Here is a 17,014-nt window from a genome sequence, read left to right on the forward strand (position 1 = left end):
ACAAATTGCCAGATGTTTTTATTACTGTAGGTAACTGTCGTGTGAGTCTATATTTATAAGAAGCATATAAAATTCCATTTCATCCTTTTACAGAGCTTGGAGGAAGTTTCCAGAATCATTGAAAAAGTGTTCTAATAAATTGTTGTTTTTTTTATATAGACGTTTTGTTGTACGACGATGTTTTTAGGTAGACGGAGGGGAAAATGGACTACCTAATGATAAATGGTTTTCACCACCTACTGTCATTGGTGCTATAATAAATATTAACCATCACCCATCACCAATACCCCCAAACTTGTGAGCTAAGATGTTATCACTCACCATTCAATCTGGAATATAACAATTCTAAGCATTGCGGTTCAGTGATAGAATATCTGATGAGTGGGTGGTACCTATCCAGGCGGGTTTGCAAAAATCCCTACCACTAAGTAGATTTTAGAGGTTATGTACTTAGTTACAAGTTACAAACACTTCTTTTTGGCATATACTTCCATTAAATATGGCGAACAATGCTCACCGGACATGGTTTTCTCATTATATAGTATGTTCAGTCAAATGTTAAACTATTAATCTAGATACATAAAGATTTCTATAATATAAAAAAATGTATTTTACTATAGTATGTTTCGGTAATACAGAGTATATTACAGATTGTGTCTGCGTTTGGACACACACTTGTGTAAATAATTTATCATGTAGCTGAAATCGACTCAAAGAACATCACCATCATTCATTCCTGCTGCACCAGCAAATACTCAGATAATATCTAGTGTAGGTATATATGTATTCAAAGCATATTCAACGGCTATGTAATACTTTTAGAACAATCTTAGGATAGGATATCGAAAAATTGAACACCTAAAATGTCGCAGACTTTTCGCAGTTTATTTAAATAATATGATACCAGCGAATATATCCGCGGGTTAGTATATGTATATCTGTTAGAATCACCGGAATTACAATATTTAGGATGAAACGACATAATGACAGTAAAAAACGAAACGTAACGTAAAACAGCAATTACAAGGTTCTTCCCCGACCTTGTTTATTTACCTATCGTCTGATTACAATAGATTGTCGAAAATCCGATTTAATATCGTATTATTTACGTGACATGTGAGTAATAATCTGTGGTATCTTAATGAAATATCTAAATTTTTATGTCATCGATTATATTAACTTCACGAAGCCCGATATGGCCGGACCTTTTTATGGCATCATTAATTATAATTATCACAAATGTATGTTGTTTATTAAACACCTTCAAAAAGCAATCTAATACTCATTTTTATTTGTCAATTTTTTTTTCTGTGGTAATACAAACCCAACGGTCAGATACGAGTTAAACGATCTGTTGGTCTAGATTTACTTAGACTTTTACAAATCCTGCATTGTGCTTATTATTTTTGTATTTTTTCTGTCATTAAATGATTATTAGTAGAGCGAAATAAGAAATAAAAAATGTAAAAGTTTATATTTATTTTTAACATGTTTTTAATGATAAAATATTGACTATATGATTGCATATAGGTAATATTTAATGTATTGACATTTAAGAGATGATTGTATAATAATATTATAGAAAAATAGAAGTTTATGTGTAAGTGCATATTATGTCTGTGTTGTGTACCAATTCAGATACATTTAATTCATAGAACAGGACTTTGGTATTGTTAAGCTGTCCAAGGTTTTACACTTCCGCGCCTCAAAAAGTATGTGCAACCCTGCACCTGATCACGTTTTTTTTTTATCCCGTCCCATTAATCTGTGATAGTGAGGGAACCGAAAAATGTGTTTGCGCACACATTTGAGCATAATAATGTCGCCTGCGTATTTAACCAGTAGAAATTCAGCCAAGACGGATTAACAGACAATCGTATGAGTGGATAGATTAAATTATTAAACTACATATATAATTCTATATTCATCACTTCAATATCATTCGAATGTATACGACTCGTGACACACACATACAACAATTATGTTTAACGTAATAATGAACGTATAATAGGAGACGATTATTCATGAATCATATACTTTAGTAATTATAAAAGTAACGTCAAAAGTACTTTGTAGATAAAATCGTATCTAACAAATGATGTATGTCACCTTATCATATAAGAGTTCATTGAAATCGATTGACGCTAAATTATACAAATAACAAACAATTGTGATTATTTATCCTCAATTGATTCATAAGCTTTACTTAAAATATGTGGAGATCACGGCACGCCCGGGTGAGAATCGACATATGTACTTATTGGAGAAATCCTAGGTCCACCCACTCGACACATAATCTCTTGCAAAACAGCTATACTTATTATTACTACTTACTACTACTACTTATTTTAATATTGTGTTCCAGTTTAACGGATGTCAGTGTAACTACAGCGGAAAGGGACGCAACATCTTAGCTCTCGAAGTTGGTGGCGTTGCAGGGAATGATATAAAATTCCTAAGGCACATATTGGTAGTAGTGACCGCTTACTCTCAAGTGGGGCATTTTCCCGTCCGTCTGTTTATAAGTATATATAATATATATTATATAGTATAAGTGCAACGAAAACATGATGGCACAGAGATGCACGGGTGCGTCGGTCTTGGCCTCCAAAGCAAGCCAATAGACGTTTTACATCAAATGTATCGAAGTCACTGCTCAAAATTGGAAAGGTCCACCATATTTAATTTAATATTCACATCTTAATCTGAAATAATACCTATTCTTAGTCCGATTATAGAACTCTATGTATTGCTTTGCTGGGTAGGAACTATCCACGCATAATTTATTCTACCACCATGTCACAATAATCATGAAGGTTGAGTAAGCCGTTGCAATTAACGAGACACTTGACGTTAAGTAGTCAACCTTCATGCATAAACATTGGTGTTACAAGAAATATAAAAGATACGCTATATTCGTAATTAAACTGAACGAACATGTTCAAACAGTGCACAGGATAACAGACAACCCCACAAGATCCTTCCGCCCAGAAATCTTCGTGCACGTAACCAGTAAACCGGTATTAAATTTTTGTTTTTCTGCAAGCTTTATTTAACACGTCTGCTTCTGAATGTCGGATTGAAAGTGACAATTAAATTTAAAAATGTATATATATTATATTTATATTTGATGCTGTTATAAGGAAACACTATAAATACTAGAAATATTAACAAAAAATAATTTCATTTACACCGTGCTGTCGCGAACTTTGACCGATAAACGCTTTCGAAAGTTTTAGCATAATAATTATATTATATCGTTTTTGACCTTTCACATTTTTAATTGTTATATTTATGATAAAATGATGTATAATTAATCATCATATGTAAGTATATGTTGAGAGTATGGTGAGTCACTCCACGGATATTATTAAACTAAAGTGTAGAATAGAGAGCCCCGTCTAAAGCACAATTAGCGCCCTTCTAATAATTTTTAAGAGACCTTCTGGGGCGCCTCATTGATGGTCTAAGAAACATATATTATAATAAAGACTCGACCATCATCGGGGAATCGAGTATATCAATCCCAGCACCCTGCATTAAGACGGACTTAAGTATAAATCATAATTATTCTTACATCTAAATTCGGTAGAAGGGCTTTTAGCAAGCCCGTCTAGATAGATACCACCCATTCATCATTTTACAAACATATAAGAGCATATATAAATATATAAACAGCAATACTTACTACTAATTACTACTTAGCCGAGATGGCCCAGTGGTTAGAACGCGTGCATCTTAACCGATGATTTCGGGTTCAAACCCAGGCAGGCACCACTGAATATTCATGTGCTTAATTTGTGTTTATAATTCATCTCGTGCTCGGCGGTGAAGGAAAACATCGCGAGGAAACCTGCATGTGTCTAATTTCAACGAAATTCTGCCACATGTGTATTCCGCCAACCCGCATTGGAGCAGCGTGGTGGAATATGCTCCAAACCTTCTCCTCAAAGGGAGAGGAGGCCTTTAGCCCAGCAGTGGGAAATTTACAGGCTGCTAATGCTAATGCAATACTTACTATTATTGTGTTCGGTTTTAAAGGGTGATTGGCCAGTGTTACTACATGCACAAGGGACATAACATCTCAGTTACCGAGGTTAGTGGCCCATTGCCATATATCTAACCGCCAACCCATATCTTAAAAATGAATAAAATATTTACATAATGTATATATGTATTTCTTAAAACACAAACTAAGAGGTCGAAAAGTTTCATATCAATACGTTAATAATTCTTACTTTACTAAAACTCAAATCTTTACCAAACAAACGAACAGACATACAATTCGTTTTATAATACCTAGTCTGGCGACTCATTATACATATAACTCTACATATATAATGATTCATTATATTATCAAACATATAACATATTTAAATATTAAAAATGTGAAAGGTCAAGCGATATAATATAGTTAATATTTACAATACTAAGTTAAAAAGATATCATAATTTGACTTATTTTGCATATATTCTATTATTATATATATTGTTGTTATTGTACATAAATATAATGTAAAATAACAACAGTCTATTAACGTCCCACTGCTGGGCATAGATCTCCTGTCCATTTAAGACAGGGTTTAGGAGTTTATTTAGCAATATCTGCTATTTAAGCCAGTCCAGTGTACTTTTATACACATGTGGCATATAGGTATCCAAACAATGTTTTCTTCACTAGCTTACACGAAAATAATTATAAACACAAAATGCATATGCAAACTTAGTACTCGCATCCTTCGGTTAAGTTATCTACTATCCACTGAGCTATCTCGAGTAAATCAATACGGGTCGGGTTACGATATCAATTTAAAAATAATTCAGATGACTTCGATATAAAAATAATGTTCCCAAATATTATTGAAATAACCTTTGTAAGAACTTATACTCGCCTTATCTATAAATATATTATTATTCAGTTTGCGAATAAAAATTACTTACTCACAATTCCTAACGTAATTCAATTGAGTACTTTTAAGCGCACACGTGGTGACTTAGTGTTTAATTGTGTTAACGGTTTCAACATGGGAAAGTACCGCACTTTAAAATTGATCATATAAGGAAGGTTTTCATAAACGATCATCATAGTCAGCTTGAGGACGAACGAGAATTGGTGTTTTTTCTCTCGAACCAATTCAGTTGAAATGTCAGCTTTTATAATTTATCAAGTTTTAGTGTTATTAATATTTAATATGTATGCTGTTAATAGCCATCCCAAGCGTATAGGTAAGTTTTTTTTTAAATATACATTTGCCCCGAATTCCAACGAGTGCATTTTTTTAAAATATGATGCTAAATATTAAAATCATCTATTCCAAGAGCTTTACCCTTTTTTTTTTCATTTATTTTTTATACAGATACAAATGTTTCACGAGCAATCTTTATAATTATAATTATTTTAAATGTATATTAATAATGTGTATGATTTTTTCAGTTTCTTAATTATTTAATTGTGATTTATATCAGATATATAATATAATATACGCCAAAAATATTTCTGCTAACGTTATTGTGATTCACAAATCTCTCATAAAAACATTCTTAATTCACATATGTAAATATAATAACGTATATACTAAATACATTATTTTTGTTACATAATAATTATTTACATTAAGGCCGTTATTACAAATAACCTTCCGAGTAACAAAGGAACCAGCAATATACCTACTTCATTGTCCATATATCTGATAATAATAAATATATTCAGATTATCTATAATATTAGTAATATTGCCTTTTACATACAATAGTGTGTACAATGTTTAATCGAAAAGTTTATATTAATTTATTTCAATTATAATAACGATAGTATACAGTTATATATGTCATAGCGGTAGTGTCAAGTTATATTTGATTTTTATTTATTTATTTTATTTATTGGAAAAGTTACACTATCAACTTATCACTAAGCACTTAAAATTAATATCTGACTTGGGTAACATACAAAGTGATACGTCTTTAAAGGTGTAAACAACATTGATGTAGTAGATATACTTAGTATTTTTTATGTTTAGGTAATTAACAAATATCGGTTATTATTTATGTGGTTATTGTTATATTTTATTTAGGTGTAGACTTTTAATTAAAAATATATAAAATTTTCATTTAATTTTTCACATTTCCTCATTGTAAGCAAGTATACAGAACTTTAGCTTAAAATGAACTACCTGTATTTATTTATATTATACTTTCTAGGTGAAGAATCATACGTTTTATACTCGAGAGATGACTGGGGTGCCAAACCGCCTACCGACGTAGAACCATTAAAAACACCAGTGCCTTATGTAGTCATACACCACACGTACATACCGGAGGCATGTAACACAACAGAACAGTGCATGGCTACTATGCGATCTATGCAAAACTATCATAATTCATTAGATTGGGGTGATATTGGATATAAGTAAGTTTTCTATAAATATTATACACACTCAAAGGCACACATAACTAATTATGAAAAAAAATACTTAACAAAACCTAATGAAAGACTTAAAACAAGTCTAAACATTTCCATAAAAAAAATATATCTTAAGATATTAACCGACTGTGAATTTAAATATAATTTTTTAATTTATCATGCAAGATAAATTTAAGAAGTTTGTTTTCAATATTTTTACTAAAATTTGTAATTTATTATTAATACAGTTCATTATTACTTGCATTTCTCCATTTAATTGATTAATAACGTTACATAACAACGTAAGAGTTCTATAAGTGTGCGAATGAAATGACAATAACAAATAGAACATATTCTTCAATTAATTCATTTGTTTTTGTTGGACGCTTACGATTACATGTTATTCGATTTGAATTTTAATATAAACTTTATAAACAAGAACGTCCACAGTGTTAAGATATACTAAATAACGTTTATGAATACGAATTAAAACGAAACGTAGTTAGGCTCGTCGTAGGGGTCATTGAGGTTGTAGTAAAAATTAAACATTTATGAACTATGATTGTTTGTTACGATAATTCGTTTTATAAATAAATTATTTAGTGAATCATCGATATACAAAGATCAAAGTCAAAAGTCAGTCTTATTTCAGTTTACCTGTATACTTTATATTTAATATGAATATAATATTATTTAAGTGTGTAATATATTTAATACCTAAATATTTTACTAATAAAACAACATAAAAAAATAAATTATAGACTTCAATGTATTACGATATTTCACTCGATCAAAAATTATATATAGTAAAATTATTATTTATAAAAAGAGACACTTCAGTATAAAAATATAATGCAATTAAAATAATACATAAAAATTACTAAATCCCGACCAATAACCGCAAAGGGGCAAGCTGCCATTTAAAAATACAAATAAATTTGCCTTTTTGTAACAAAACCAGGTCAAGAGACCTTGATAAAGTTTGTTGGAGTTATAAATTATAATTTAATATTCGAATAATTAAATGTTAAAAAAATATATATGATTTTGGTTTGTTTTTTTGCAAGCATTTTTTTTAGTGAGACTAGTCCGAGATATTCCTACTCGATGCTATTTTGTGTCTAGATTAATTTAAAAACGAAATATCAATTTAAAGCACTATAAACACACATATATTTATAAATCCGTAAATTAATAATGAAGCTGTGTTATTAGTTAGGTAAAAAAAAACTAAATGGAATTGTTTTTACAGTTTTTGCGTGGGTAGCGAAGGCGGAGCTTATGAAGGAAGAGGCTGGCACACGATAGGCATACACGCTGGGCCTGCAAATAGCTTTAGCATTGGAATCTGCCTCATTGGAGATTGGAGAGGTAATTAAATCTATTATGTATATGATTAATAAATAAAAGCGTAATTAATATGTAAGATTATATCACACATTTAATTAAACTTTATTTAATGACACCTTATATAAAAAAGGTTTTTTTTAATACAAACTTTAATATTATAAAATAGAATCTCCTTTTAAACCTTAAAATTACATTTTATCAAGCAATTTTTGTTGTAAGTTACCGGTATACATATATATATTATTAAAATAAAATTCTTTGCAGTCGAACAACCACCAGAAGAAATGTTAAAGACGACAAAAGCTTTAATAAAAACTGGTGTAGTTAACGGAGTAATTAGCCCCGATTACAAGTTAAAGGGGCACAGTCAAATCATGTCTACTGAATGCCCTGGAACAGCGCTGCAAAATATCATATCAAAGTGGGATCACTTCTCAGAAGGAACTAAGTTCAATAAACCACAAATTTAAAAAAATAAGTTGCAGTTTTAATTTCCTATATACATTTACCGTATAATAAAATATTAGCCATATTTTTAGAAATAAATTCAAATTATTTTACAAATCCAAATATAAATTAAAAATTAGTTTAATAATTTACATTTGTAAGCATCTTCTGATAATTCAAGTCCTATTAGATTATATGTTTTTTTTTAATCACATCAATAAATTTATGATTGATGATGATGAAAGAAGTTTTTTTTTAAATTGAAACCACAAAAACTACTGATCCGTTTGACATAGTAATTTTACATAATATATGATAATAAATAATATAACAATTAAAAGTGTGCCTGTATCTTAATTTCCAGAAAATTGAGAGTAAAGTATTAATAAACACATTTGTTTCTCATTTTACTGTTTCCTGCGAATCCAGAAGAAAGGAGAGTTAAATAAGGTTAAAAGTCAACAAATTAAATAATCTTAATTTTTAAGATAGTAAATATGAATACTTTTTAATTTTTTTTTAGTTTAAATTTACATAAGTATACAAAGTTCATCATATTTTATGTTCAATATAAGTTATATGATGGTTTCCTTTGTTTTTAAAGATAACAACATTAACTTATATAAGTATTTTAATTATTTAGTTTAAAATATATAAATAAATAGTCGACCACACTGACCCAGTATTGGTTGAAGTTCAGACTTCATCAATAGAAATCTCAGTCCCATCTCAAATCCGACGACTAAAAATATTGAATGTATTTACTATAACTACACTTAAACATAAATGAGGACAAAATAAAAAAAGTTTTTATCGCTGCGACCCCCTAGAATAAAGGGCCTCATGCGACCGCATTGGTTAAATTGGTATAGCTACGTCACTGAAGCATAGACGTAGGAGCAACGGTTTACATGCTTTCCGTGGCACGAGAATATAACCACATCCAACGTCCAAAAGTCCAGACAGAAGTTTTAGGAAAATCCAATAACTTTTTATTTAATCGAGCCGAGGTCTTCTCCCAAAAATCAGACATGCACCCTTATCAACTAGATCAACGAGGCAGTCAAGCAAATAAAGTATATTCTCGAAATATGATAAATTGACAATTATGAATATTTTTGGAATTAATTTATTCTCGAACAATAAAATAAATATTTTAATAATAAAATGTCAACACTTGACGCTTCGCAATCAATGAGCTAGGATTACATGCTAACTGCGATTTAAACACGACTTATAACAAATTTCCAAGATGACTATCGAGTATCATAATTATAAAAGCAAACAAAGGTTCGAATGCCGCGGTCTGTTTTATATGTAATAAGTTTTGAACCGAACTAGTTATGTAGTACAACCGAGTCGACAAGTGATAATTACTGTACGACACACCGACAAATATACAGAGATGGCTAAGTAGTTAGAACATGTGATTTTTAAGTGAAGTGGCCATGATAGCGGGCAATTCAATTCGTGCTTGGCGATGAAGAAATACTCAGTGACGAAACTTGCATGCGTTGCATAAAATCTAACATATGTGTGAACCCATGTTAATAAACTATTTTTGTGGAATAAGCGCCAACGAAACGAGAGAGTTTTGCCCAGTAGTGGGATATTTCAGGCTATTACTTTATGTCAATGAATCGCAGAAAAATATATAGCTAAAAATATACAGTACATAGTTAAATTCATACAGTAACACGGTACTCATATTCTTAGATATATACCATATTTTATGAAAGCTTAATTTGAATGACGATATGGACTTTAGGTTCGTTTCTAAGAACGCAAACACTGAACCCAAATAGCAAAAGAAACACTTATTGTGTACTGTAAAAGTAAAGATACGGTCGAAATGAAATGAAGAAAGAAATATTAAGACTTTTAAATCTCGTCCAATATAATTTATATTGTTGTTAAAATTTTAAACTAAGTTGCATAAAACCAGGTATAATAGCAAAAGTACCTTGATATGAGGTCGACCAATAAGGTTAAATCTTATTAACCGAGCGAAGTGTCGTATCGTTTGTAACTGAATACATTAAAAACTTTTGCACGTGTGTAACTCAACTCCAAAACGGTTCGATCGATTACGATGATTTTTTTGTGTATTTGTATGGGTTCCTGGATAATTTACATTAGCACCAACTATAATCGAATATGAATGAATATATCAAAATCTTATTTCAAGCGGATGAAGTGGGGAAGACCAGCTAGTAAGATCCCAGTTTAATCATGGGTGTCATATCCGACAATTACAATTTAGATCATTCATTCAATCAATTTTATAAATTAATGTTTAATTATAATAGTTATTTTTCTTACTTTTTATTAAACAGCGGGGATTAACCTACGCGAACAGATGACTATATACATACCTACCTCAGAATATAATTTGTATAATACGGTCTCTACTGCCAAAGCATGGACCGGTAGTTTAAAACAAACTTTTGCTCAAACTCGTTTCTTCGTCTGCGACATTGCTAGTGTTTATTTGTTTTTGTTATTCGAATTGACAATTTAAATTATTCCTTTCTCAGATTTATTTTTGATTTTTTTCTCCCAGTTCTTATATAAAGGTGTGTATCGATACATTTTTAAATACCATATTTATTTCTTTCTTTTTTATTTATAAATTGCTATGGCACAAGTGTTAATAATATATTTTTAGAACAACATATTACTTATTTAAAAACATCTACATATTTGTAGCATTTTTTAAATGGAACATTTTTCACGAGTTATTTCTTTATAGAACAATGAGTCCCATAATTATTATAATTTATTATTAGTATTCATATTTTACATTTTTATTCAATGATTTTACCAATTTAGATGTTAATTATGCATTTATATTAATATTTATTCATAAAACAATCGATCAAAAAGAAACGTGTCATCTAATTAAAATAACTAATGTTTGTGACACGTGTAAAAATAGAATGGGTGGATAATTTCATACGTTCGTAATAATTATACAAATTAATTAAACTGTTTTAATAGTGCAACTGAATTCTAAATGACCGATATCAAATATCGTTAAAAGTATACATGTAGGTATTTTCTAGTGTTGAAAATTTATGAATAAAATAAAACCATGTTGACGTTGATAAGTTTATACCTGATAACGGTCGAGTATCTATATCGAGATAATCTTTTATAAAACAAAATATCAGAAATTCATATCGTACGTTATACTTGATATGAATTAAACAAAAACAATTTACGTTTTTAATTCGTGAAATAATTTTAGATTACGGTATCAGTATCAGTTACCAGATGTTGTTCCTTCTCGCACTAATGCTGAGCTCACAGGGATTGGCAGCTGTTGTTGGAGCGCCTACTATGTTTACAAGTGAGTAATTATTTCATAGTTTCATATTAAAATACATAATTTTACGTTATTTGTTAGAAAAATATTAATCGTCTAGTAGGGTAGTTATTTCCGTCTCGTCTGCCAACATAATAAATTTCAAAATATGACAATATTTTTATCTATCATTTGTATCGTAAGGAAAAAAACTTGACTTCCATAATATTTATTTAATCGGCATTTTGATTTGAATAATTCGAGAGGAGTATACTAGTTGTATACGAATGGGTACCAGACTTAATTTGATTATATTTCAAAAGTTAAATTATTTGTTTGGTTACATCAAAACTACACCAACTATATATTAAAAACTTTGGATTTTTTATTTCAACAAACTGGTTTATTTTTTGCAACGACAACAAAAGCCGTATATATAATTATAAAACCAGAATAAGGTGAACTCCCATTACTAATATATCAATACATAAACGTTACGTAGTACACAGGTGGAGTTGCAATATAAATTATAAATAAGTCTGTTTGCTTGTTAACAAACCGGATCAGTATCCGGTGACACTATGACACTTCATATTGTACTTTGTGTATCAGAACCGTACTCGGAAACGAAAACTACGTGAGTCTAGACAAGATTTATTCCATTTTATTTATAAACGAGTAAAATGTGCCTGGTAGTAACCCTGTTACTGCCGGACTCGTTCTAAGATCCTTACGACTAAACAGGTTCAGTGGAACCCGATGATTATGTAATTTGAGGCTCTGATTTGTATATAAACGTATAAATTATGCGATTTTGACGCTGTCGGGGTCGCGAGACGCAGCTTAAATAAATGTACTATAATTCATTTCGTATTTTTTTACGTCGAACAAACGTTGTCACATGACCAAGTGTTTTATTTTTAATTTCAGAGAATCTTATAGGGAACGAAGTGCAAATATACGACTTTCCCTTTACAACACGAGCACAGTGGCAAGCGCGACCAGCTAAGGAAAAGTTACCATTATCTATGCCTGTGCCATTCGTAGTGATCCATCACTCGAATATACCACCAGTGTGCCGTGATAACAGACAATGCTGTCAATCTATGAGGGTAATGCAGAACTTCCACATGGATGACAGACATTGGTGGGACATTGGATACAAGTGAGAAAAAAATCACATCTTATAGAAAGTTATTTTATTTATTATTTTACTTACTTGTGATTGATTTGTATGCTACCCGCTTGGAAAGGTATTAGTCTCTCATAAGTTATTCTACTACCAGCAGCATATCTTGTTCATATCTAAACCGATTTGCCTGGCTTTGACTAAAACCATCCATATTATTTAGTGCTGGATGTTTCGTTTAAATTTAAATAGAATCCTTCTCGAGTGGAATCTATCCACTCAGTAAAAAACATCAATTTTGAGTAATCCAAAGACTGGATATCAACACCTGGCTGTTCCAAAATATTATTAGGTTTTTCGATCGAGAAATTCTCAGCGCCTGCTGAGATTTTCATGTCTACGAAGCAGTGTTTAGACTGTCGTGCCTCAAAAACTAGTTGAGACCCATCGCTTTCCACTAGTGTTAGGTTTACTATTCCATTAGACTATGAGAAACACTTCTGTTTGCGCGCACACTTTTACACTTTAATATATTCTTCGCAATTTTCTCTTGATCATGACTATCTTGGCCGAAATCCGACGGAACATCATCGTCAATATCTAATCTAAATATTTTAAAAATATTTTCCAGTTTTGCCGTAGGCGGAGACGGTGTGGCGTATGAGGGTAGAGGATGGGATGTCTTGGGTGCACATGCTCTGCATTTCAACAACGTTAGCATTGGAATATGTCTGATTGGAGATTGGTCAAGTAAGTATAGAGTTATCGTGCAGTCACCACTTTACCATGCTTATAAATTTTGTAATCACATAAATATACGATACGATATAAAATTGCTTCTTCAATATAAATGAAAATTTTCTTATTTATTGCAATAAGTAACTTGGTAAAAATTAAACTCTCGCATATGAAAACTATTTGTCGTAACGAGCACAATTGGAATTATTCACTGGAACATAATTAGTCTTTGTAATTTGTCGATTGTCTAATTGCTGTTCTTTGACTGCTTCACGGTTCACTGATTCATCTTATTGACGGCGCATCATTCAACATCATTTATGAATTATTTCGTTCTTATAGATAGAATGGAAATGTATAATATACCTACATTTTATCAAACAATACTTTAGTCATTAACATAGAGTGACAGAAAGATTTAATTACATAATCATGACGACGTATTATCACTTATTTACTGAAGCTAAATGTTAGAAGTCATGACAACTAAATGCGTCAACGTATTTTGTGATTTTATATGAATGGATTCGACAATAATGGTCGGTATGATTTCGGACTTCGTTTTCGTATAAATTATTCAATCTAATCCGTCAATTTTTGAATACGTTATTTACCTTTCTGACCATTAATTTTGACTTTTTCTACAAACGAATTCGATTATCGATATTTGAAATTAAAAATGAGTGGAAAAAATTAAATGTAGAATGTGACCGTAAGTACATGTAATGTTTGAATAAAACGATACCAACGCAAAAAGTTTTTGCTTCTTTCGTCTGTAATGAGTACTATTGAGCTGATTTTGCTCAGTGAATAGAACAATGGATGTTAACTAGAGAACGAGGGGAGTTAATTCTTTTTGATGGAGATTTTAGTGCTCAATTTGTTTACAATGAAATATATCTCGTGATCGTATTTAAAGGAAATTCTTAGATTTCTGTGACATGTTTTTTTTCGATTTACGTTATCTAAACTTTATTTTTAAAAGAAGAGATATTGCTCAGCATACAAATATTTATAGATATTAAATATTGTGGACTAAGTTGCACATCATTTTATTTTAAATTTATATTCATTTTAGATTCAATTCCACCGACTCAACAATTAAAAACAGCACAAGCGTTGATCGCAGCTGGAGTGGAAATGGGTTACATTAAAAACGACTACAAGTTAGTTGGGCACAGGCAAGTTAGAGACACTGATTGCCCTGGAAATGCTTTGTTCGAAGAAATCCAGAACTGGAATCATTACTCACCATTCCCATCTTCCGAGAACGATTTAATGAAGGTATTTGAACAGTCAGGATCTAGATAACAAGGAACTATATATTCTAATTTTTTCTTTTCATTTTGTCTTGTTTTTATTCATTCATTTTTTTTAATATATTATCTTTTAGCCATATCAAAGACGTGTAATACTCAAAACCATTGAAAATAATGCTAAAGAAAAAAAATCTCTACCTACACTTAGCATAAGAAATACAAAAACTATTACATTTTTAAATATTTAAAAAAATATATTTAAAAAAAATTACTTAGTACGTTATTAAATAAAACATTAAATCGAAATCTCTATTTAATTTATTACTGTTTGCTAAGACCATGTTAAGAATGTTTTTATGTTATCTAAAAATCACTATTTTTTTTTATTTATATAGGCATAAGGTAAAATACTAAAAAAACGCAGGTGTCGTGGGACAACCGGTCGGAACGAAGTTGCTTTCGCTATATTATGCTATATTATGTTTTAAATAACAGATGCAATGAAATAAACTAACAACGTTTAAAAATAACTAGAATAATAAAAGACAATAAATATTTTTTGTTATTAAAATCTCGTGTAAATTAAAAACATAAGTTTAAATAAAATATCTCTGTCTCTTTCTGTTCTATACGGTTTTATAAAAAAAGAGAGATAGAGAGAGAGGGTAAAATGTCACCTAAACCATAAAGCATTTTCTTTACGTGACGCTTTCTGCCAGTTCACTCTATTGTAAGTCGTGTTAAAGAACTTCGTTCCAATAAGAAAGGAAGTGTATATTTTTTTTCTAGCATAAGAATTTATTTGACCTCATTATTCTGTTCCTATATCACATAATGAATTAAACATTATTTATGTTAAAATGTAATAATTTATTGTGACGTGACTATTGTACAAAGTAAATTAGTTACATTGTTTAAGTTAAGGGCGCCATTAAAATACTATTAAAAAAAAGAAAAATCTATTATGTTTTCATATTGATTGTTGTTATTATAAATAAATAAAAAATCCCTAACCACGAGTTTTATTTCACCAACAGTTCGAAAACATGTTTAAGAGTTGCCAGCAATCTACTTAATAAAACTTTAATACTGACTGACTGACTGAAAACGCACAACGGGTTAAGCCGATTGTTCTAGAAGCATCAAATTTTGTTCTTTATTGACTTTTTTGACGTTATAATTTTTTCTTTTATGACGTAGATGAGAACAAGGATTTTCATGAACAAATTTTCTAATTAAATTCACTGGAAAGCGAAAGTTTATTTTAACATTACAAATATAGTATTCAGATCGCGATGTGTCAGTTCAAATTAAACTCAGTTGTACAAGTTTTTGCTTTTGTAAATTCAACCTTAAAAGGTAGTCAATAAGATTGCAATAAAGATTTAAAGGATTGTTTGTCTTTTTCTCTGGTCTCTTTAGTATTCTTGTTTTGTGCAAGAAATTTCTCGCTGTAACAAAAGAAGGTATCGCAAATAAACTCTATATATAATACGTTTATGAAAAATTGAATATATTAAAAAATATTAATAGAACGTCCATCAATATTTATCAATCATTATGAAATATCATAGGTTATATTTAAATGTCATAAAAAATCCAATTTAAAAAACTAACCGGAATTCGAAACATGTTGTAGAATACTGATCATTTTTTATTTGTAAGTTTATTAGATGTATATTTTAGTGTCGTTACCATAGTATAGTTTAATGGTAAGTTAATTAAAATAATGTTTACGAGTATGATGATGTCTCTAGACTGCGCGGGACATGTTAGTTAGTATAGTTCTCAAACGCAAGTGCACTCTGTATCTTTTAAACTCAATCCAGTGGGATCGCGATTAGTACATCATGTGTTCCGCGGAACCTTTTTTAAATGCTCTCTGAGGCACAGTTGCTAATGTTAACACTGCTGCTGCTAATTAAACTTTAAAATAAGGGTATGCAATCTCATAGGCAGACGGATAATATATAAATCATATTGTCCTACACCTGGATATGGACTAATTTATCTAACTGATTTTTTCTTCGGTGCTATGTAATAACGTACACATTCTTTAAATAATAATGAAAATCGTATCAAAATGCGTTGCATGGTTACCAAGCAAGCTGATAAACAGAAATGATTTGAACAGGCGCGAATAGCGACCTTGTTTTATACTATTTAGAGATATTTTAAGTGTTTTAGAGGATTATTTCCACGTGAAATTTATTCTTTCGTAAATCCCTTGATTTATATGTTTATGCTATTGAAAGTCTCTATGTTAAATATCTATAAATATATCAATACAATCGGTTTCGTAGTATTGTTATGCAAGCGGACCGAGTTTCTGCTGCCTTTACAATATGAATTTGATTATAAACTTATGTTTTTATAGCTGACTGCA

General features: G+C 30.2%; 2 protein-coding genes across 2 annotated transcripts; both read left to right on the plus strand.

The window, feature by feature from the left end:
* Positions 1-4,948: 4,948 nt before the first annotated feature.
* LOC113404594 (peptidoglycan-recognition protein LB-like) lies at positions 4,949-8,226 on the plus strand. The gene is made up of 4 exons (XM_026645523.2): positions 4,949-5,225; positions 6,197-6,404; positions 7,651-7,769; positions 8,013-8,226. The coding sequence occupies exons 1-4, from the start codon at positions 5,144-5,146 to the stop codon at positions 8,216-8,218; spliced, it is 615 nt and encodes a 204-aa protein (XP_026501308.2). The 5' UTR covers positions 4,949-5,143; the 3' UTR covers positions 8,219-8,226.
* A 3,219-nt stretch (positions 8,227-11,445) lies between these two features.
* Positions 11,446-14,787, plus strand: LOC113404636 (peptidoglycan-recognition protein LB-like). The gene is made up of 4 exons (XM_026645584.2): positions 11,446-11,547; positions 12,433-12,667; positions 13,263-13,381; positions 14,448-14,787. The coding sequence occupies exons 1-4, from the start codon at positions 11,472-11,474 to the stop codon at positions 14,678-14,680; spliced, it is 663 nt and encodes a 220-aa protein (XP_026501369.2). The 5' UTR covers positions 11,446-11,471; the 3' UTR covers positions 14,681-14,787.
* The last annotated feature ends 2,227 nt before the right edge of the window (positions 14,788-17,014 follow it).

Source organism: Vanessa tameamea, chromosome 21 (assembly GCF_037043105.1).
Source record: "Vanessa tameamea isolate UH-Manoa-2023 chromosome 21, ilVanTame1 primary haplotype, whole genome shotgun sequence".
Classification (NCBI taxonomy): Eukaryota; Metazoa; Arthropoda; class Insecta; order Lepidoptera; family Nymphalidae; genus Vanessa; species Vanessa tameamea.

What these genes read in the sequence shown, in the direction of transcription:
- LOC113404594 (XM_026645523.2), top strand. Translation starts at nt 5,144, where the DNA reads ATGTCAGCTTTTATAATTTATCAAGTTTTAGTGTTATTAATATTTAAT. An exon ending in TGGGGTGATATTGGATATAA is followed by an intron (nt 6,405 to 7,650) that starts GTAAGTTTTCTA and finishes TTGTTTTTACAG; the next exon opens with TTTTTGCGTGGGTAGCGAAG. An exon ending in CCTCATTGGAGATTGGAGAG is followed by an intron (nt 7,770 to 8,012) that starts GTAATTAAATCT and finishes AATTCTTTGCAG; the next exon opens with TCGAACAACCACCAGAAGAA.
- LOC113404636 (XM_026645584.2), top strand. Translation starts at nt 11,472, where the DNA reads ATGTTGTTCCTTCTCGCACTAATGCTGAGCTCACAGGGATTGGCAGCT. An exon ending in AGCGCCTACTATGTTTACAA is followed by an intron (nt 11,548 to 12,432) that starts GTGAGTAATTAT and finishes TTTTAATTTCAG; the next exon opens with AGAATCTTATAGGGAACGAA. An exon ending in TGGTGGGACATTGGATACAA is followed by an intron (nt 12,668 to 13,262) that starts GTGAGAAAAAAA and finishes AATATTTTCCAG; the next exon opens with TTTTGCCGTAGGCGGAGACG.